Source organism: Triturus cristatus, chromosome 5_2 (genome assembly GCF_964204655.1).
Source record: "Triturus cristatus chromosome 5_2, aTriCri1.1, whole genome shotgun sequence".
Lineage (NCBI taxonomy): Eukaryota > Metazoa > Chordata > Amphibia > Caudata > Salamandridae > Triturus > Triturus cristatus.
This window is the reverse complement of record NC_140588.1, coordinates 394,555,735-394,579,249: the sequence shown is the minus strand read 5'-3', so window position 1 is coordinate 394,579,249 and position 23,515 is coordinate 394,555,735. Positions and strand designations below refer to the sequence as shown.

The 23,515-nt window shown below is 40.9% G+C and overlaps 1 protein-coding gene across 1 annotated transcript in view; it reads right to left on the bottom strand.

The window, feature by feature from the left end:
- The window catches only part of ABCA13 (ATP binding cassette subfamily A member 13), a 2,655,493-nt gene that overhangs the window by 1,756,379 nt on the left and 875,599 nt on the right, over positions 1-23,515 (bottom strand). The window contains exons 23-24 of the mRNA XM_085606362.1: positions 20,328-20,441; positions 1,217-1,307 (exon numbers count right to left, since the gene is read on the bottom strand). Of these exons, the coding sequence (XP_085462488.1) occupies positions 1,217-1,307; positions 20,328-20,441 (205 nt within the window). The remainder of the gene's footprint in view (positions 1-1,216; positions 1,308-20,327; positions 20,442-23,515) is intronic.

Genomic DNA, 23,515 nt, shown 5'->3' with positions numbered 1-23,515 from the left:
AATGCATCCCTGGGCGGTTGGGCTGGGGTGGAAGGGATAGGCTATGTGGTGTTCATAAAAATGATTGCCACCTACAAGAGGGAACAAAGAGTTCTGGTGCAGAGAAAAAGTGCCGCCCAAAGGAAAACACTGGCACAAATTAAGCACAGAAAATAATTGCAAAAAAGTAACAGCATTAGTAGTTAGAGATGTTAATGAGAGAGCATTCTCAATTTCCCCGCCTAGGAGGTTAAAGGAGTCCATTTATCTTTTACAAGTGATATATTTACAGACTGGGACAATATTGATCATTCAGTAGTATTTCAGAGGGAAACGCCTTCCTTATTAAAATCTTATCCTTAGTTTTATAAATACATTCGGGGGAGTGGAAAAAGGTGTGTGGACTAGCTTCATGATCCGCTGTCCCACACACATCCTGTTTATGTTGATGCACTGACCCCTTTAAATCACATAACAGAAGCAGAAGGAGGCACGCGTTCATCCCATAAACAGTGTAATTGTGTCAAATCGTCTACGAGAAGGAACTTTATAAATGAATCTCAATGTATTAATGTACTCTAGTCACATTGGAGTTTCTGTAAACCACCACTATGCATCAACAAAGCAAAAACTCTGCTATTTTTCTGAACCTGGGCACCATTAAACAAAATTGGAGGAACAGATGGGTCTGACATTTGGCACGCATTTTCAGATTGTTAACCTAATCAGAACGGCGGGGCCAAGGGAACAAGGTAAAGTCAAGGAGTTGCTCGTTTCAAGGTTACATCTGTTGGAAAATGAAACAGGTTTAGAAAAAAGTCATTTGGTTTTCACTTGAGTGGGCACTGGCTGCTCATTGTCTGAGGTACTTTAACTACAGACAGGCATCTTTAATCGATGAAAAAGCCAGTCAGTTTGCACCTAGCTGCATCATTCTTCACCGCCACAATGTACCTGAAGGCATTCTAGGAGTAATTAGCAATCTCTGGCTTTTTGCAGCAACCATATTTCAAACGTCCTCTAATCCTGTTGTTGAAAAGACCAACGTGCTAAGGTTCTGACTCCTGCCATTAAATTACACACACGTTCATTAAAACACAGGAAAAAAAGTACACGAAAAAAATAATATATGAAATGGCTCATACAACAGAGACATCATTTCTTTTTTGAAAACTGCCATCGGTGTGAATATTAACATATTTTATTTAAAAATATAGCAAAGCAAGGACTTATTTACCATACTCTTGAAGGCTCTCGATCAGTTTCTTCAGATCTATGTTTAACTGACTTTCCACAAAGTTTCTAATGAAGTTGTTTTGAAGAGCAGTCTGAAACAAGAGAAAGACAGGAACTGTTTTAAAATATGGAATACATTGTGCATGCAGTAAATGTAAACTGCAGAGTATTTTTGTAAGAAACGATACGAGAGAGGATTATCAAAAAACTACTTTGTTTATTCTGTGTATTGATGTTCTAAAAACAATAATATATTATATCAAATGTATTAGAAATGTTTGATTTGAAATGCTATTTACAGAGGTCAAGGTATACTATGTATAATGTTAAAAAACGTCAGTTGAAGAGTTGTTACTTACAATTTGAAACATACAGAACCAAACAATACTGAATGTTCGCAAATATCTTTAGGTATCCATATCTGCCAAGTAAGCACATTTCAACAACTGCTTTTCAGATCTGTTTACCAGCTGGAGAAATACTGCTCTTTCCTGTACAAAATCTCTTCAAGGACATCTAGCTGTTGAAAGAGGTACTGCAGACTTGCATTCATTTGAAAGACTTGCTATTCTCATGTTTTTAGGTCAAGCATTCGAGACCTCTTGTATATACTTTAGTATATTCTTTAGTATAAATACTTTAGTATATACTTTAGTATATACTTATATGTGTATGTACTTTGTGGGCTCTGGAGATCAGCCCTAGGACTTGTCTGCTTCCACTTAGGGACTTTATTTTCTGTTCAACTGCCTCTATTTAACTGTCTTGATAGAAAATGACCAGCAGAAGTCAGTAAAATACCAGAATTGCTTTCTGCTGAGGGACTTTATTTTTTTAAATTGTTCTGGCAACTGACTCTATTTAACTTTCTTGATAGAAAACGATCAGCAGAGGTTAGTAAAATACCAGAATCAGTTTAGCATTCTCTAGATTCCAGTCCATAGAAATTGTCTTCCAAGAGCGCACGTAGACAATATTTTTTTCAAATCTTGTATTTTCAGTGATATTACCACCGAAGGCCTTGCTTTTATATTAAAAACAGAGCTTTGGACTATACCACTTCCCACTGAAAGGCAATATTTCACTCCATGTGTTCCCAATAGTAGCGGTCCATGGAGGGAGTCCGGTGGGGCAGTGAGGCGGGGCGGGGGAGGGGCAGGGTGGGGGAAATGTAAACACCGGAATATGTATGAACGGAGGTAAGTACACATTTAAATAAATAAAATGAATTCCTTTGTGCGCGCTGCATCGCAAAATGCGATGCACCGCGCGCAACGAAATTCGTCATCTGGAAGTGGAATCGGCTTACATGCTGCCAGTTCTGCCACAGTTATCCATTGGAAACCCATTTGCCTTCAATTACAGGCTATTCAACACAGTGGAGTGCACCATTAGCGCATAAGACAACTTGTAATTGTAATTGTAATTGCATTTCTGTAGCAGTTACTACCCCTGATGAGGCGTCAAAGCACTTTTTGGCAAGTACCATGCTACTCAGGAACTTAAAAAGTATTAGTGGTGAATTAGTACAGGTAAATATAAAATTAATTTGAGCGGTGTATAAGTGAGTCTGTTAGTTGGATTGAAAAGGATAGTGGAAGGATAGAAGAGGGAAGGGTCTAGAAAGTGTTTATTTGGAGATCATAGCAGTAGGGAGAGGTTTGGGATGAGCAACGGAGAGAGGGAGGAGGGTAGAGTCTCTAGAAGTGGATTAGGGAGAGAGATGATGTATCAGATGAGTATGTTCAGACCTTTTTTGAACATATTTATTCAATCTGGTCGCGGAGATTTTGATATCTACAATCTCCCCTTTGTTCAGATGCAGTTTATATGATGAGTGTATGAGTTTGGATGTGTTTGAATGAGTTTTGTGAAATTGGTGCATTTATGTGATTTTCTCCAGGGGTTCTTTTTGTGGAGTAATACATTATATGTGTTTTTCGTATTTGATGTAATAACAGGATTGACCTTTCATTGAGATGTACACACTTCAAAATGAAGGAAAAAAATGAAATTTTATAAATGATAAAGAAATGAAATAATAAAAAAATGACAACGAAATTATGATAGTAAAGTGTCATTGAAATGTCGAAGCTGCGCCAATAGCATAGTTTCCAATCAAACCACAATGCCAGCTGACTATGGAGAGACTGAAGAATATCCAAAAATTTGCTTCCAGATGCATAATGATTTAACATTTTAAATCATATATTCTTTGTACTGACGTACAGAAATTTAAAAATAGATAAAATAAAGGAGGTGGTGGTAGTGGACATATGATGAGTTATGATACTGTGCTCATGCCACTTAGTCATTTTTCAGTTTCTAGATTTGTTTTTTTTCAGAACTGGGTAAATCTGGAGGCAATGCTGGTTGGTTTGGTAAGAGTAGGCACGGGAATTAGAAGAGTTATTGATCTGGCAGTAGCTAAAAGGTATTATGTCAAGGGGTCTGTGGTTCTATAACATGCAATGTACTGAACACTTTTCCCTTAAACATTTATTCAGTTACTTACATGACACTCAGTGGTACTACAATCAATTATAAGCACTGCAAAGTAAGCACATGTTCAAACCATGCAGAGCAAGGGGAGAAGAGGAAGGGGATATAGGGAAGAGTTGGGTGTCGGGAGAGAATTGGGGAGAGGAGGATTAGAGGATAGCGATTAGCACACAGCAAACTAATGGCCATCACCTGAGCAAGAAATACTCCCAAATTGACTCAGGAATATTACTAGTTAATACCTTTTTTCAGCACTAAAGTTTTAAGATTCATGTTGAAGATATTGTGATCAGAAGTTGTACAGTAGAAGGGAATCGAAGAGACCAGCTCCCACGTGGCTGAACATGTCACCTCTGACTTAGCAATGTCATGTACGCCTGAACTTCAGTATGGAATGTCAATAATGGTTTGGAGTGCACCCATCTAGCAATGGAATTTTAGGGAAAAGATTATTTATTGAACACCATCAAATGGAAATCTCTAAGGGATTGAAAGTTGAAACATTTACACGGATGTAAATAAAAGCTTGCAGTGGTAAATCATGAGGTGTACTTTTTCGACAGCAGGTGTAGTGTTGAGGTTCTCTAGAATTCTACATATACTGCTTCTCTCTTCAGGGTTAGTCTGCAGGTATTCCTCTGATTGGCTCATCAAGGAGGATGTTGGCATGGACCAAGCTTGTATAAGTACTCACATCTCTTCCATCAGAATCATTAATGCAGAGATTTCACCCTCATAAATATGATTTACTCAATGGAAATTCAGCCAAAATGCAGACTTCCCTTATGTGCACATCTCCCCATAGTGGTGTCTTTGTGGGTATTCTGAAGACGGTCAAGCTGTAAAAGTTAGTAAATACTCACAAGCATGCATGTTTGTGGATATTCACAACTCTTTTGCAGGTAGGATACCATGCTGATTGTGTTTGGAGATTTATTGAAATCAGCATAGGAGTAAATCAGTTTACAACAAGGGAATGGAGAGGTAAAAACTTTGACATTTATGGGGATTTAGAGCAAAGGGTTTCTCCACATGGAATAAATAATTAAAGTGGAGAGAGTAAAACAAGTTCAGGAGTGCAACTGCACTCAAGGATTGCACTTCTGCATGGAGAAAAGTCCACCTATACATTTCCACATGTGTAAATTGTTATGTGTATGAGTAGCCCTGGTAGAGGGAACTTTCTCAAATTATCAGGAGTATTCTTGTAATTCTTTGTGAATTCGATGAATGTCAAATATTTAGGTCAATCTTATATATAAAATTATGTGGGTAAATGTCCTACTTTAAAGTTTGAAGTTGTGTGGAACAGTCATTTGTGGATAGGCCAAGCAGTGTAAACCTGCAATTTGCCTTCAAACTGTTTTGAAATGGGTCACAAAGTATACATGGGCCTGCAGAAGTAGATTCCTATAATGTAACTTGGAGAATTGTAAAATATGTTTCTATTTGTGAAAGGAATAAGGTTCATCTTATAAATGAAGAGTATGCTCAGTGAGTATTTTAAATAACATATGAGGGGATATTAACATTTTGAATAGTCGATCATGGGTGGGGTGTGTGCGTTTGTTACAGTAAATTCCCCTAGTGTTGTAAAACTCAAGAAAATAAGTGCCTGTGTGTAGGAAATTGTTTTTTTAATTGAGGGGCTGCAGACCCTTCTCAAGCAACAACCACAATCCCTGTCAGGGTGAACTATAAAAGTCACTAATTTACCCTGTGCTTAACCCTCTGTTAGCATGACACAAAAGCAGTCAGGCTTAGCTTAGAGGAAATGTCTTAGGGCCTGATTTCGATCTTGTCCATCACAACAGTGACAAGTGTCCTGTTGCCAAAATAGAAATCCCGTTATATCCTATGGGATTTATATTTTGGGGGACTGGATATCCCTTACTGTTATGACGGAGTAACCCATCCGCCAAGATCTAAATCAGGCCCTTAATTATTTATGCAGCACTCAAATAGTCATAAAGAGAAAATACAACACAAGAAAAATCCCACATTTAAAAAAAAAAAAAATGACACCAAAACAAATTAAATCCAATCAGACAACCGGAGCTACGAATTTTTAATGTGTTTTGAGAGAACTAGCACCTTAAAGAACAAAGATTCAAATGCGAACACCTAGTCGCGTGAGACCGTGGCAAAGTCCAAAGTGATGGCTGACTATGATGGAGCGCAGTTCAGATACACTAAGTGGTTTGGAGCGATCTTGGCTTAGCTTCAGATTTACAAGAATTTTTGAAGAAAAATGTCTAAAAAGTTTAAGTTCAGTGGGGAAGTCAGACGGCAGTGTTCAAGAATGCGGTCTCATCATCGAGGTGCAGCTGAACAAAGTTGCGATGAAGATTTCTATGTTTTAACTCAGTCACCTTTTTGAAAGTCAAAAATCTCCAATGAGAAGAAGCTGCAGGTTGCAGCTGAGGAGGAGTCCTAGAGGCCAGATACTCTTCCGAAGAGGAGACGCTGAACAAGATCTGCTGCTGCGTAAAAGAAACAGGAAGTACCCTAAACTCTGGCTGACTGGCAATGCACCTTGGGCAAATTGGGGAGGAGGTAGGTTCCGGTCTTCTGTCAGTTCTTTTTAGTTGAATATGTTAAAAGTTCAAAATTCTGGTGTTTGGCTGTTTGGGGCCCTTTAGCACCACTTCCAAGGGCCCAGGAATGATGTGCAGCCGCTTACAAGGTGGGACTCACTTCAGGCAGGACCCAGGTGTGGGTTCAAGGTTGTTTTGAGGTTTTATATGTCCCTTTTAGTTCAGAACAGGAGGCTAGCCAACTAGACCTTGGAGTCACACTGGTAGTTTTGGGATCAAGCAGGAAGGCAAGCCTCAAGCAGCAAGCACAGCAGTCCTCTGAGGGTACAAGACAGGCTTCAAGCAGCAGGGTGGTCCTCTGGTAGCATCAGGGCTGTACTCCAGGGTAAAAACAAAGCAGGCCTCAAGCATCAGAGTAGTCCCCATATATGGTTCTGGAAATTGGATGGCAAAGGGTAGGTGCCAAGTTCTTTGTGAGTCTGCTGGAGGCAGCCCCTTTTGAAATGTAAGTGAGGCAGGGAACAGCTTCTCCCTTCCAATCCTGGCAGGATGGCCCACCCTGCCAACATCACTGTCGCACTGTCTGGGAGGAATACAGAAGGGCCAACTGACACTCTGTTCACAGTCATATAACCCAGGGCACAGGCTGTAGGCACCAAATGGTTCGGACAAGAAAATGCCAACTTTCTAAGGTTTTGTTTATTTGCCAATCATATAACGGTACTGGAGGCACGTGGGGGAACGTTTTATAAGGATGGGTTTAGTGGGAGGTGGAAAGGCAACCGTTTCACGAAATGAAGAAAGGCATGAAAACATCATATCGCCAGTAACGTCTTTACGAGGTACTTGTGCTTAATCTTGTTAATGAGGCAACATCAAAGGGTGAGCTTTTGTAAACGATTTTTGTTGATGAGAATGGGAGGTGGGATGATGGCGACTTCTGCGCAAGCAGGTTGACAAGTAAAGGTTAACAAGACGAGTCACGTTCTGATTATACCACAGAATTCTTTTTTGCCTCCTGTGCATCACGGGCTCACTTTTATTGTTAGTACATGTTTTGAGAAGGTTTCGTTTGCATTAGAATAACGGAAACAGATTTTTTGGGGAAATAATTTGAAGGGATTATTGATTGCTGAGCAATTTGAAATAATTTTGGTTTCACATGTGTACACGAGAGGGGACAACGGGGTGTGATTGGAGTAGGAAATCATTGAAGAGGGTGAAGGGAGAAAATTAGCACTGATAGTCATTGAATGTATTTGATCTCATTTATTCTGTTTGTGAGGGGTTGGTTTAGCGTTTCTTTCTAATTTATTCACAGCAACCCCTGACGAAGAACTGTTTGGTTCGAAATGCATTGGGTTTTTTAAGAGACTGTTACGGAATTGATTGACCACACATGCCAATGTTAAAGCTTGGATGGGCAACAGAAGGCATTTAAATATGAGAATAAGGTAATTTGGTTCAACACAGATGGTTCTATCAAGCAGCAAAATTATGGATTACAATGAAGATACAATGAGTGGTATACTATGGATGAATCTGGTCAACTTGGAATATGAGGTTTACTCTATAGGATTGTTTTCCTCACTTTTGCAGTGCAGCAGCTGGGTGCACAATATTTACATCTTTGTTTAGTAACTTTCTAAAAGTGGCATTTTTAGAATTGTGTCTTAAAAACAACTTTACCATTCAAGAGTATTTAAAATTACATTTCTTTTGCGACAAAACAAGACTTCTCATCCTGTTCCCAATCAAAAGTTAGCACGTATTAAAGGTAATGAGGGAACCCAATGTAATACTATGGAAGGGGTAAGCCTCAGTAGTAAAAAATGAATTGAGCAGTTTTTCACTACCAGTACATGTAAAATTTAAAAGTACATGTCCAACTTTTTAAATACACTACACTTTGCTCTACTGGCTGTTAAGGACTTACTTTAAGGGTGACTTGTATGTAATAAAAAGGGAGGTTTAGGCCTGGCAAAATGTTTATTTTGCCAGGTCAAATAGCCAGTTTAAAACTGCACACATACTGCGATGGGAGGTCTGAGTCATGTTTTAAAGGGCAACTTAAGTGGGTGGCACAATAGGTGCTGCAGTTCTAATTGAACCCAGATCTGTGACTGGGGGTGAGTGTCTGAAAAGTTTTAGCGCTCCGTCCATCATCTCCTTGTGTTTGCTTTGTTCTCCATAATTTGGCATGGTATGCCCAGACGTGGGTCCCTTGCTCACTTTGCCACTGGATTCAAGCTAGCCTGGCTGATGAGGGGTGTTACCCGGAAACCGGTCCCAGGATGCTGGTTTCCGGTTCAGGGAAGACCTGGCTTGGCAGTTCGGGCTGGACTTTTACCATGAGGCACAGGGTCAAGACTGATTTGCATATAGCTGGGTCTGAACTAAGGTGGCGAAGTGAGCTAAAGAACGATGATGGATTCAACCCAGATCTGTGACTGGGGGTGAGTGTCTGAAAAGTTTCAGTTCTCCGTCCATCATCTCCTTGTGCTTGTTATGTCCGCAGTTCCACTAGTAGCATATAATTTACAGGTCCTGGGTACATGTTGCACCTCTTTTCTAGGGACTTATAAATAAATTAAATGTGGCATTCAGGTGTAAACTAATTTTACAAGGTTTAAGTGAGCACTAGCACTTTAGCACTGGTTATCAGTGGTGTAGAGCACAGAGTTCTTAGGGCCAACAAAAACTAATTTCAGCAATCAGGATGTGATAGGGCAAAAACATTACAGGAAGACCCTACCAAGGGCTGTTAGGTCTGTTGCACGGCCAGTGAAATGTATTAATATCGTTTAACTCACCCCCTGGTTTATTGTAGGTAACGATGGAATGACCCAATGAGTTGGGTAAAACCAAGAGAAAAAATTCCCATGGGAATTTTCCATCCCTTATTTTATATATGACTAGTTGCTTGCCCAAGAGAAAAAATTAAAATTAAATGCAAGATTGGTGTCGAGAAATGAATGGAGAGTACAGTAGTCTGTCAGTCCCATTCTCCAATAGAGAAAAATAGGGGCTGATTAGGATGGAGGGCGGAGGCACATCCCCCGTGCTGTCGGTGGCGGAAAATGCCCTTTCCGCACTCCATCGGCAGTCCTTGCATCCACCGTATTACGATGGGCATAGATAGCCCATTTCCCGTCGACTGCGGTGTTCCTGGTTCCCCCAGAAATCTCCGTCCACACCAGTAGCGGACTGAGCCAATAGAGAGGTACCGCTGTGCGGAATGCGGTTACAACCGCCGGTCAAATCACGATGCCTCAAACAGCCCATCACACTGCAGCGGAGAATCCGGCCATATGGGGATGGCAGTGGCAATACTGGGGATGGCAGTGGCAATACTGTGGATAGCACCATGTGTTCCTGAACGCAGGGAAAACGGTGGTCTTTGGCCTTTCCGCAGCAAATCCGATCGCCGCTGAAGGATTTTCAGCTTTTCCGGCGGTGAATCCTAGAATCCGACCACCGCGGTAGGGTGTTTCAGGCAGTGCATCCTAATCCGATCGCCGCTTTTGCCACGGTACCTGCGGACAGTGCTTTTCCGCTACAAAGGCGGTCGGGATGCTTTTCCGTCCGCCATCGTAATCAGCCCCATAGTGTCTGTCTGCACAAACCAAGTCTACTAAACAGCTCCAGGGAAACATCCATCTCTTTCCAAGAACTGCATATATCTTCTAAGAACTACAAAACATGTCAAGCCACCACTGACAAAGGAGTACAAGGGAGAAAATAACTTTGCCAGAGCATACCTGATTAACTCATCAGTGTCTCTGTAGGAAGGATCAGTCTTGGCATGTTGCCAGAACACCTTATTTGTTATTTTTTTTGAGGTGTTAAAGCACCTAGTGCAACCATGCAGCTTCAGAGAGCACCTGGCGAGTAAAAGCTAAACAATGAAATGACCATAGGAAAAAGTCAAATCGCAGGATGGAATCTGCCTGTAGGGTCTCGTCTCCATATGTGTAGCTGATCGATCTTAAAGTCATGGATTGGATAAACCATGGAGCGTTAGCACTTGACCTGAGATGCTAGTGACATAATAACAGTATTACATGCCTAACTGGTAGCAAAAGCAATATTAAACAATTGGCAGGTGCAAGGGAATTCACCATAAAGAGAAGAATCTAAGTAGAAGCCTGAATGAAGATGCACGTTTTTAAACTCCTTTCCAATTTGAGAAAGAGTGTTTTGAGTCTTAGTTGAAGAGATAGAGTATTTCATAGTAAGGTGCAATGGGCTTGCAAAGATCTTCCACCAAATATCATGTTTCTGCTTGGGTGTATGGTGAGTAGGTTCAGGCTTCAAGATGGAATGCTTCTCAAAGGCTTGGAGGAACAGTTTAGTGAGGTTTTTCAGTAAGTGGCCATTTAAAGCCTTTTGGATAAGTCTTGAGGTCTAGAAGTTAGATCTTTCTTTTATCATTAGCCAATGGAGAGTCCTCTGTGCTGAAGAATTGCAGATGTAGAGCCTGATTCATAAACTTACTTAACTTACACTTTTGAGTACATTGACACTTTTGAGAAAGTTTACTACTTATGGTATTTGCAAACTTTGGGCCTGATTCACAAAGGTAACCTATACGTTTGAGAAAATTTAAACTTTTAATTAATGTTAGAAACTGGGTTGTTGGTTGACTGGGATGTGAGCCCTGGTCAAGCAGCATCCACAATCCCTTGCAGGATAAACCACAAAAAGTCATTAAATTAACTTGTGCTTAACCCTGAGTAGCTTGACACAAAAGCAGTCAGGCTAGCTTAGGGGCAATGTGTAAAGTATTTATGCAGCACAAAAACAGTAATAAAGTGAAAACCCCACACAAATAAATATCGAACCAATTTAGAAAAATAGAGTAAACCGTAAAAAACGTATTTGACACTGAAATCACAAAACAACTTCCGAGTGAGCTTATTGTAAGCCCGTCATACGAAGAGTGAAAGTACATGGTTTCAAAAGGTGTCGTATTTCCAGTTGTATTTTCAGTCTACCCGATTCCGTTTCAAGGGTGTCGTATTCCCAAAGGTATTACCAGTCTACCCAATTCGAATGAGAAGGATGCTATATGCCCTTTGAAGTATAATCTCAAAATGTCACCAGTATTCCGATGCTGATCAAGGCTATGATAGGCCCCTCTCATGCAAACGAGCCGTCCGCAGTCATGGACTCCAAGTTCAATGAATTGCAATTCATTGAACTTGGAGCCCACAACAGCGGAATCGGGTAGACTGAAAATACAACTGGAAATATGACACCTTTTGAAACTATGTACTTTCACTCTTCGTATGATGGGCTTACAATAAGCTCACCAGTAGCTGTTTTTGAGCTGACAGTTTGGACTCTCCTTGATCAACGAGCAAATCTTTACGGGCAAATTCCTAACTTTCAGAACATATGTGTATCCCGAAGTTATATACGCATCATGCACAGTCAATGATGAAAAATGGTCGGCTAACAAACCGACTATCAAATTGACTTTGAGAGCCTTGAGGAGGTCAATGGATGTGACGAAACACGTGTCGGCTGTTCTCGTGAATGCTGATAAGGACTAATTTGTGTCACTATATTTGAAAGAATGTCTTTATATCTGTACTAGCTTTAGAACTGTGGTACTTACAGTCCTGTCAGAAATTGCCATATAATTGGTTTTCAAAATACTTGTACAAATTAAATGGAAGCAATTTTGTATGAACACATCTCTGTTGTTTTCCTGTGATATACTGGAGCCTTGTCCTTTTGATACTAACTAATCAAGGTCATACATTTGGAATTTAAAGGTTTAGAGTGCCGGGGTATATTTTGTTATATCTTACCCCACAGTGATTCTTGCTGGTCCCTGTGTATCTTTGCACCCAAGGTAGTAGGGTACAATTTACCCTTAGTGACACCGCTAGGTTTTTTTCCTATTGCTGGATACATTTGGAGAGTTTTATGTACTTGGTAGCCCAGTTTATATGTATAATCATTGATGTGCGACCCCTGTATACACTACTACCTTTTTTTGTATGTTGCGTGTGACTATGTCAAAGTAAAAAAATATGGCTGACCACGAGGAAGCAGGGTTCGGATACAAGAAGTGGACTGGGCCCAGTCATGGCTTACCTTCAGACTTAGAAGAAATTCTCAGAAAAAGTGTCTGAGAAGATAAAGTTCAGTGTGGCACGGCGGCAGGAGGTATCCAAGGAGAGAGCTTCGTCGTCAGATAGCCTTGGGTTGAAGCCACAGTGAAGATTCCAATGTTAGGACTTAAGGCCTTATTATGAGTACGGCGGTACATAGGACAGCCATACTCGTGTTGCTGGTGCGACCACAGTCACACTGGCAGTCTGCCTGCCGTGTTATGAGTGTGGCAGTTGGACCGCCACAAGACCACCAGCTCTGCCGGGATCAAGGATACCGCTGCGCCAGCAGTCTGGAAATGGGCAGGAATATGCTGGCAGTGCCAATGCAGCACTGCCAAGCATATTCTGACTTTCATTTCCACTACTCTTTTCATGGCAGTGAGCCTTCCTGGGAGTATATGCATGGGGGGGCACATATTGTGCCCCCTGGAATTACACCCCCTGTTCCTGAATGGTGTGGCATGCATGCCACACCATGCAGGAATGTGCTGCAGGCACTGTCACGCTGGCGGTCTGCTGGGAAGGCTCTCCTATGAGCCTAACAGCCCACTGCCAAAACACTGCCACAGCACCACCCACTAGCCATAGATTACACTCGTAATCCAGTGGGCGGGCTCACTACATGCTTGGCGGTCCTCCTGTCAGACCGTTTGTGGTGGGTCAAAACTTGTAATAAGGCCCTTAGTCCCTGAAATGGAGGTTGAAAATGTCCAGCGGAACGAGGCAGAGGGCTATAGCCAAAGACAAAGCCTTGAGGCCAGATACCCCTTTGGCAAAGGACCACTAAAAAAGATTTGCTGCTGCGGAGAAGAACAAAGCGGGAAACACTGCAAAGTCAATCTGACCAGCAATGCACCTTGGGCGGAGAGGCAAGCAGTTGGTCCCAGTTTTTGGAGCAGTTTTTGGCCAAACATTTTTTAAGTCCTCAGTTTTGGGATTTGGCCATCTGAGCACCTTTAGCACCACAACCAAGGGTCCAGGACTGGTAGGATACCTCTTGGGGTCCAGGACTCAGTCAGGCTCGGTCCAGGGGTGGGTCTGTTATATTCCATATAGGTACCCCAATATTGTCTCAGGTACTAATTGCACCATTCACCTACATTGCCCTCATATTGCACTACATAACGGTTCTTAGGACAGACCTTTTCCCTAGTTGAGGTAATGACTAGAGGACCTGGAGTTTTCTCCGAAAAGCCTAAGCCTCATTCATTATGTATGAGGATTCTTGGAATCACAGCTGGATAGCAGGCCGAACATCTCCTGCATAAAAACTATGTACAAGGGTCATTCCTTCCATCATCCTAGTTCGACATGACGCAGCGAGGTATATCCCCAGGGGGTATTCCTTTGGATATATATATATCTACACCATCTCTTGCTAAGGTAGAGAGAGGAGATAAGGACTTCCATGCCGACACACTGATATGAGACGCTGAGACTCCTGCATGCAGATACTCCAGCTCGCAGTGGTCTGACATCTCTTGCGGGGTGTCCACCCCAAGACCTGAACGGGGTCCCACTGTCTCTCACTTCAGGTAATGGGGTCGACTTTATCCTAGAGGTATTCTTGGCTTCCACACCTACAGACATGCTAGGTAAAATTAGATACATCTAGTTAGGGTCGCATCGTAGGAGTATGCTTTTATTACTGTCATGTATTTTTATACTTGCCTGTATTTATCGTTTTAGCACTATGGTAGAAATCTACCATCCTTTTACTCTGTTAGTGCTTATAATCATCCATTTCTGTTACTGTCTAATGGTTCTATCAGCACATGTATTTTACACTAGAATGACGCTTGTTCAATAAATACTTATTGAAAAATGTCCCCATCAATTATTCTGTGTATCTCTCTCAGAGACAAAGTGAGCACGAAAGGCTGAGCGACTAGTAGCACTGCTTCCATGATTCTGAGGGATCGGGGTTGTCATGTTCGATAGCTGCCAAGAACTATTCTCTCCTTGGTAAGAGGGGTTTCTAGTGGCACTGTGAGCTAGCTGGTATACAGGCTAACATACTCGATGGGGGTGTCTGGAATCAGTTTGGACACCAAGCCCTCAGTGTATGTTGTTTAAACGTGCAGATCCTATATAGGTTTATAGGGACTACACAACAGTTCAAGATGGTGGAAGCCTTTTATGTTCTTGTGGCTCTGAACAGGAGGCCACAAAACTAGCCCTTGGTGTCACTCCGTTAGACCTGGATGCAGTTGAGATGTAGGACTAAACAGCAGGGTTGGCCTCTGAGGGTTCAAGGCAGGCTCCAGGCAGCAATGCAGTCCTTCCAGACACAGCAGCAGTCTGGCAGAGTGCACAGCAGGTCAGAGTAGCAGACAGTCCTCTGAGACTTCTTCCCAAAGTCCAGTAGTGAACTGAAGAGTTTGTGTATGAGGCCCCCTTTTTATACCCTGGTGCCCTGGTTCTGGAAGGTGAAAGAAGCTTCTAGACAGTGTCTGTGAAGTGCATGCAATTTCCTGCCTCCCCTGCCCTGGCTCCAAGTCTGCTGCAGTTACAATGTGGGGGTCAGTAGGCCCTTTTGTGAAGGCAGAGCACAGGCTATTGAGTTGCAAGTGGGGCTGTGCCACAATCCTGCCAGCAGATGGCCCATTCAGGGACACCTAATCCCTCTATTGTGTGATTGTCTGACAGGAATTCACAAAGTCTAACTGTCAGTTACACCCAGTCATGTGACCCAAGGCAAGCCACGGGCACAAAAGGGCTAAGGGCAGAAAAATGCCAACTTTCTAAAAGTGCACTTTTTAAAATTGCAATCAAAAACCTCACTTTACTATTATTACTTACTAAATGGGGCTTTTTAACACAGTTTCAAAGACACCAAACACACCAAAGCTACCTGCTCCCAATTTGGAATTACAGCTTGTCAAATGTAATAAGGCATCCCCAATATTATCCAATGGGAGGGGTATGCCTCACAGTAGTGAAAAACTAATTTAGGAGTTAATCACTACCAAGACATGTAAAACTTAAAAGTACCTGTTTAATCTTTTAATAACACAGCCTATGGGCTACCCAGGGCCTACATTAGGGGTGATATATATGAAATGAAAAGGGGTGTTTAAGGCTTGGCAAGGGGGTTTTAATGCCATGTCAACATGGCAGTTCATAACTGCATTCAGGCTGCAATCGCAGGCCTGGGGCATGTTTTATGGTGCTACTTAAGTAGGTGGCACAATAAGTGCTGCAGGCCCACTGGTAGCATTTAATTTACAGGTGCTGGGTATAGAGATAAAATTCAAGGCCCTATGTATAGTTCATAGGACATTGATGGACAATGGCCCCCCTATTCTTTGTTCTTCTACTACATTCGTAGGAGAATCCTCCGGTCCTCTCACACTCGACGGGTAGCAGTCCCCATTATTAAAAAGGCAAGATGTGGAGGAAGATCCTTTGGCTATAATGCAGCCAAACCTTGTAACTCTCTCCCCTACACAGTGCGAACAACTGAAAATGAATCGACCTTCCGCAAACTATTAAAAACGATTCTCTTTGCAACCTAACCCTTTGGAGACCCCTGTTTCAGCCTATGCCGCACTAACAGCGATGGGATGCTTATGGATAGCTATGCGGTCTACAAATGACTCACAGAATAGAATAGGGCCAGTCCCAACAATTAAGTTCACTACTTTTTGGTATTCACAAGCTCTGAGTGTAAGTTACAATTATAAAAAAATAACGTAGTAAGTCCAGATCAATGGCGAACCACTGGTACTGCAACACCCTCCCATAGAAAATAATAGTAGGTAGGGGCTTACAAATATAATCGCATAGGAAATAATGTTAAATTAAATTTAATTGTTTAAAATACATTAAATATAAGTAAATATAACTGAATGTTAACAAAGAAATTAAAATAGAGAATATTTTTTATTTAATTATAAAAATATTTTAATAATCTATTTTGATTTAAAAAAAATAACAATACATTTCATGAAAATAAATGAATTTTTTTTAAGTTGGACTTATTTATATTTTTGACTTCAGAAAAAAATGTTTCATTTAGTTTATTGTATTTCCTTTACTTAAAGTTTGAATTCAAAATTAATTTACTAGTGATGTAGTTTTTTTTTATACATTTAAAGTAAATACATACAATGAATTTACATTAATAATTAACAACAAAATATTCCTAATAATTATTTTGGAGTTAAATAAATGTTTTTATTTTTCCCCATACTTTACCACATGGAGATCTCAACCCCAGCTGCAGAGTATCCCTATGTTAAACAATAGGGAACATCTAAAATATATATTTTCCCAGAAATAAATATCAAAAATATTTTTGTATTAAAATGAATGGGAAATAATTACATTAAATTGAATTAATTCAATGCATCACTTTTAATAATTATTTATTCACATGAAAACATATTTTTTAGAGAAAAATATTTTCAATTTAATTTACTATTTCCATTAATTAAAGCTTTAATTCAAAATTAATGTAATAGTGCACTAGTATTTCTTTTATTTTGTTCTACATTTAAAGTAAATATGTAAAATGAATTTACTTCAATATTTTACCTAAAAATATATAGAGGTTTATTTTTGAGTTACACTTTTTTTTTATTTTTCCCTATACTTTACCATAAGGAGATCTCTGCCTGACTGCAGAGTCTCCAATTAGTAAAGTATAAGGAAAATGTAAAACATGTACTTAAACATAACAAAACAGTGGAAGATCCCCCTTTCAATGTAGAGAACTAGAGAAACATTTTATGAGTAACATGATACCAAATTAACAAAAATCCAATAGACAGAAGCAGAGTTATGAATTCCTAAATATTTAAGGCAAAAAGTGCCAAGAAAACAAAAAGTAAAGCCCCAATCCGTAGTCTCTCTTTGTGGTTGACCGAGATGTAGGCATTATTTCAGGCTGACCGCAAAGGAGCGTGGTTGGATACACTGAGCAGTATCAGCCTTTTTTTTAAGACTTTATCTTCTGGCTAAGTCTCTGAAATGGAAGTCGAAATGCCTAAGGGTGCAAGGTTGAAAGTAATCTTGAAGCTGGGTAACAACTGGATGAGGTTCCACTGAAGCCATTGATTTGGCAGAGAAAGTTCCAAGTGGGAGAAATTAAAACTTTATGGCTAACAAAGTCCTTTCTGCCAGGGTATACTTTTTAACCTTTTGCCCTGTCAAGATTTCTATCTATGGGCTATTATGCTGGCAGAAAGGGTGCTGTGCTGCAACTGCGAAGGAGTACCCTCCCTGTCAACCTGAAGGTCGGCTCCTTTCATTTAGAGTCAGGCGGACATTAAGGTGCCGATTCCGATCCATCAGAAAAAATTACCATACGACTCGTATCCGTATTTTTTTACGTACGAATCGTACAAGTCCCGTACAAACGGCGAAGAACGATTTGTACGTGAAAAATACATACGATTTGCATCGGGAAAAGTCTACGAGATGTCCCCGGACAGTTTTACATACAAATCGTAAAACTGAAGTCCGAGCGCGCAAGTACGATCCGTACCGCCCGTCCGAAAACACAAGCGCATGGAAAAGGCCCCGTACGGAGCAAATTTTGTACGACCCCTACCCCGAGTACACTTGTGCCTGGGGTACGAGTCGTATGGCCCCCCCAGCCTCCCCCCTCCCGCGTACGTCCGCACCGTACCCCCCACCCCCGTATGTACGGACCGTACCCCCACCCGCGTATGTCCGCACCGTACCCCAGGCGTACCCCAATCCTCGCATATGTACGGACCGTACATACGCAAGGATTGGTGTACGTCTGGGGTACGGTGCGGACATACGCGGGTTAGGGGTACAGTCTGTACATACAGGGGGGTGGGGGTACGGTGCGGACATACGTACCGTACGTACCCACTGTTGGCCTATGTACGGTGCGTACCCCAACAGCGCGTATGTACGCACCGTACATATGCAATGTTGGGGTACGCACTGTACATGATGACACGTACGATGTGGGTGATGGCGTGTACGTCACGTACCGGGCCCCTTTTCGTCGTGCATCGCAGCGTACTTAGCTTTTTCGGCACTTTTTGGCTCCCGTAAAAATCTAGCCATGCGGAGTGCTGTAGGTACGAATCGTACTTGCTGGTCCGTAAAACGCTGCCTGACTCCGTGCGGACGTCGCATACGTGCTGTCCAGGATCAGACTTGTATGTATTTTTTAGTCGTACGGTGTTTTTTACGATTCGTACGGAAATGGTATTTCTGTACGAATCGTACTTGCTGGTTTGTAAGGTGGAATTCTCGTACCCAGGTTTTACAGGATCGGAATCGGCACTTCAGTGTGTAGACTGCAGAGACTACTAGGTCTGCTGCCTGCTCACACCTCTAACGGACTGGTGAAGTAAGGTCCATTGGAGGATTGGCAATGAGGTCGCCCGCCCGATTTAGAGTGGGCTGAAATATGGACAGTCGCCACCATAAAAAACATGGTAGAAAGGGTCACTAAAATTGTTTAAATGACCCCCACGAAATGGGAGAATGCTCCCATGGCAAGGGGGGTCATGTTTTATTTTATTTTCTGTACGAAAATCCCACTTAGGGATTTTATTTTTGAAAATCAAATAGTGTTGTAAGGTTGTTGTTTGGCCCCATCATGTAGACAGAGCCATCAGCCAAACTTACAATGCATTTCCAGGAACGGCGGTATGGCAACACTTTGATACCATGCCCTTGTTGAACTGCCTGTATCGCACATGTGAATGCTCTAACATGCAATGAAGAACCTTACTACATTTATGTAGAGTTACGGGTGGATTTTTGATTTGCCTGCAATTTTGAAGTAACACTGTGGGATAACAGAGCCTCAGCAGAACTGCCATCAGTTCCTGGCCAAGTTACGCCCAAACTGTTGTTGATTAATGGACTGTACAGCTTGGTACTCCACACAATAAGCAATGTACTCAACAATTAAATGCTAAAATTCTTTATCAATATTTAATATGTCTAGACTTTGAAAATGCAGTAGTGAAAAAAACGTTAACTTGTGTTGACCAACAAAGGATCTTTAACATTTAGCTGCCAGAGGAAAAGATCTTATGCCAAAACAACTGCCTGTGGGGCAGGTTTAAAGTTAGTGCTAATGAATAAACCTTTAATTTCCAATGAAAGCAACAATTCTGGAGGAGAATCAAAAGGTTCTGTCCACATCACACTTTTCACTCAAAGAAAAGTGGTCCTAATATTGTAGCATTTTTGCATCTTTATTTATTATATGGAAGAGTAGCCTTTTCCATGTCACAGAAAGTTTACCTTTTTACTGTTTTTGCTTAAGACATCATGATCAATGTATTTGTCTGGACCACCATTGTTGCATTTCTTTAGTGTTTGGATTGTGTTATTTAGTTATTGTTGCCACAGAAGGGAACGTTCATCAGCTTGGCTGCAAAGGGCATCCAAAAATTAGAGTTCCTTACAATACAACTCAATTGATAAAATGACAAGAAATATTTAGCATTAAGGTCAAAAATGTACTGAGGGGTTAACACAGCATTTTGTTTTACATTAGTGGGACCTTGTGTGAGTGGGTTGACAATCAACTATAGACATATATGTATTGCTTCCAAGTCCTACTTTAAAATCCCTGAGTTGACAATTTAGCCAGATATATTTTTAAGTAGATAAAAAATGTCTTTAATAAGGAGACACATAACACCTGACATTCAAGTACCAAGAAATAATTCAGACAATGTAATGTGCTACACAGATTGCTAAAAATATTAAAAGGTTCGCAATATTCCTCTCTCAAATTAAGATATGATGCTTCTCTGGATGGATTATTTTTTATGGGGCTTTACCACACCAGGAGAAGAAGCAAAATATCAATTATTGACGTTTGTGCTTAATCCATAACATCTTTAATGGTTTTGGATCCTTGGCAGCATATCAATTTAGATTGTAATAAAACACATATGTTTGCATTAGTGAATGGCTTTTTGTTGGGTTTACAAACCTGGAGGTTGTTGACCATGAAGAACTGTCCAGTTGTTTGAAAGATCTTTGACATGCTCAGCCAAGCCTCAGAATAAGTCTTCAAGTTCTTCATAAGATCAAATATATGATTTGCCTGTAATGTGTGGGTTATAAATTGATATGAAACAACATCAGAAACATGGAGAGAACAAAGGATGCTTTGATACTGTCTTAGATTTTCAAGATCCAATGAAGTATCCAAATTACTAGATAAATATTTTGCAACGTCCTAGTACTTATCTAAAAATGATAAATCCAACAATGTGGCACTAGATAATACTTGTTTAGCAGTGAGTTATAGTAGTATAAGCCTAAAGAAGCAGCTGTAGCAAACTGAAAATATCTGGTTATAAGTTGACATGTGCACATTAGTTTAGAAAACGAATATAATAACAGTATGCAATGCTAAAGGCATAATGTCATAAACTGTTGAAACATAAGAACTTAAGTAGCAAAGGGCAGGTTTAGAAAAATTAGCAGATATTTTATTTGTAGTAGGGTCAAGATTACTGTTTAGTTGTTCCAATGGGCATAAATACTGCCATGATAACACCTGGCGCCAACAATTTCTGCCCATACAATTGGTAAATTTACAAAGAAGGTGTTGCCAATTCCCCTATATCCAGAGCAAAACATCCATCTCAGAATTGTACGATATCCCTCTTAGAAACTCTGCTGTGGAAACATGATGGTATTGTAAGGTAATTGTCAAATAATAACCCATATAATGCAATAAAACCCCAATGCATATGCACAGATAGTGTCATTTAGAATGTCTTTATTTGGAATACGGACCCTTATTGATAGAAAGTGTAAATCCACCAGTGCAATTGGACATTTTAGCTCAAATGCAACCGTCAGTTTCCTGCTTGATGTGCTCAAGTGGTGAAAATATCAGAATATAGCATAGTTTCAGCCACTGTTTCAAAGGAAGAGCAAAATCAGCTGGGGAAGTCAAATTCTATGACCCTGATTATAAGCTCGTGGTTAAATTCTGAAGTGTGTGCAAATAGAAATTTGGAAAGGGATCAAAAAACTAAACTGTGTGATAATTATCAAAGCCATAATTATCAAAGCCCCAATGTTAACCCCTTAAAGATTTTGGCAGGTCAAACATGTTCAAATTTATTGGCAGGAAAAGTTTGGGAGATAAAAAAGCATGAGGAATTTGGTGTGCTTAAAACTGATTCTACATGTTATACCTCAATTCCTACTTAAAAATTCAAAATAGGAGGTATTTATCATACCAGGTAATGGAATTTACCAGTATGGTAAATACCCCATTCTTTAAAGCACAGCTTGTAATCAAAGCCTAATTGAGGTCGATAGTAATCTGGCAATGTACATATGGAAGACTGCAAGCGTGCAAATATTACACAAGCTAGTAACTATTTTATTTTCTCCACGAACAGACTAAGGGGCTGAATATGATGTTGGGATGCAGTATTGGTCTGGAACCGCCCAAACGTAGGTCGGCGGTTCCAACCTCGCAATTTAGATGTGAGCGCCCATAGGGTGGTCGGAAACATCCATTTCACTACGGCAGCTTGTGCGGCGGTTGGAAAAGACCCACAGCACAAACTGCCATAGTGAAATAGATGTTTGCAAACATCCCTGAGCCATGTGGCAGCCACATGGTGCAGAGATGAGGAAGGTGGGCACACACTGCCTCACATCCCAGCACTCAGTTTGCCCTGATGCATCATAGTAAATGCAGTGCATGATAACACCTAATTCGTTGTCAGGCTTTAATTTTTCACCCTTGTTGGTGCAGCCAGTGCTATTGAGATACACAGCACTGTCTGCACCAACATGGGTAAAACTTAAGCCTGACACCGAATTAAGTTTTATCATGCTCTGCATTTACTATGATGCATCGGGGCAAACTGAGTGCTGCAATGTGAAGCAGTGCGCGCCTACCCTCCTCCCATTGAAAGGGCTCCATTGAGCTAATGAGCTGACGATGCCTGGTTGTTGCACCTGCACCCAGTAAGTGGTACAGAGACCTGAAAAGACTTTGGGCAACATTTCCAGCACCCCCAAAAAAGCATGTGTTGCTCTCTACTGAAGAAGGACAACTATCCTGAAACACGTGTAAAAAAAAGCACTGCATTTACTATGATGCATCGGGGCAAACTGAGCGCTGGGTATTGAGGCAGAGTGCGCCCACCCACCCCCACATGGTGCAGAGATGTTTAGAGGGGCACAATAGGTCCCCCCCCCCGGCCCCATAGCGGAGGGCCAAGTGGGACAGGCCCGACATGGAAAGGCTATTGGAAAATGACATCATAATCCCAACGACACAGCCCCGTCAATAGGGGAATATGGCATCTTTCTGACACACCGATGGGCTCTTTGAGACTGTTGGAAGAGCCGCGGACGATCCCTCCACCTGATGTATTTTTCTGTCACATCGTAATGTGGCGAGCAGACTGCAGGGGCAGGTGTCGGTGGGTCCGCCGGACCCACCAACATTATAATCCATCCCTAATTTTCCTCATGGAGTAACCCATTCCCTTATACAGTGATACATATTGGAGGGTTCACCTGAACTCCAACATTGGAAAATTATTTGTTTTTGCATTTGACAGAACATTTGTTTACATTTTGGTGGTGAAAATCCGCCTACAAGCACTAGGTGGTTACCCAAAAAGGTATATATTTATGACTGTTTCCATTCCATTGTCTAGTGCTCCAAAATAAAGATATGTAATACCTACCCAAAATTAAACTAGTAAATGTAGAACTTCTACAAAAGTCCTATAATTTACCCATGTATAAAAAGACTTTGCAAGCATTCAATTCCATAACTTCTGTTTTGGTGAATAAGGATTGGGGTTTTACGTTGGGAAAGATTTTTTTACATCACCAATATGTAAATTGGTAGGAAGGTCTTGAACCTTGAGCTATACTTGGCAGCCTGCCTAAATGTAAAACCCAGTCAGGTTTTCAGAACATTTATGTAGAAAATGTATACTCATAAAGTTAAGTTAGTTCTCATTGTCATTTTTCATATGGAAAAGCCAATTGGGTTTTACTATGCAGTGGGTGGACGAGTCCAGTATAGCTCATATCCACATATCAATAAAAGCCAATAGCAAATGATCAAGATGGTGAATGATGATGATAAAGTTCAATAATTCAACAGTGATCAATTTAAAATTAATG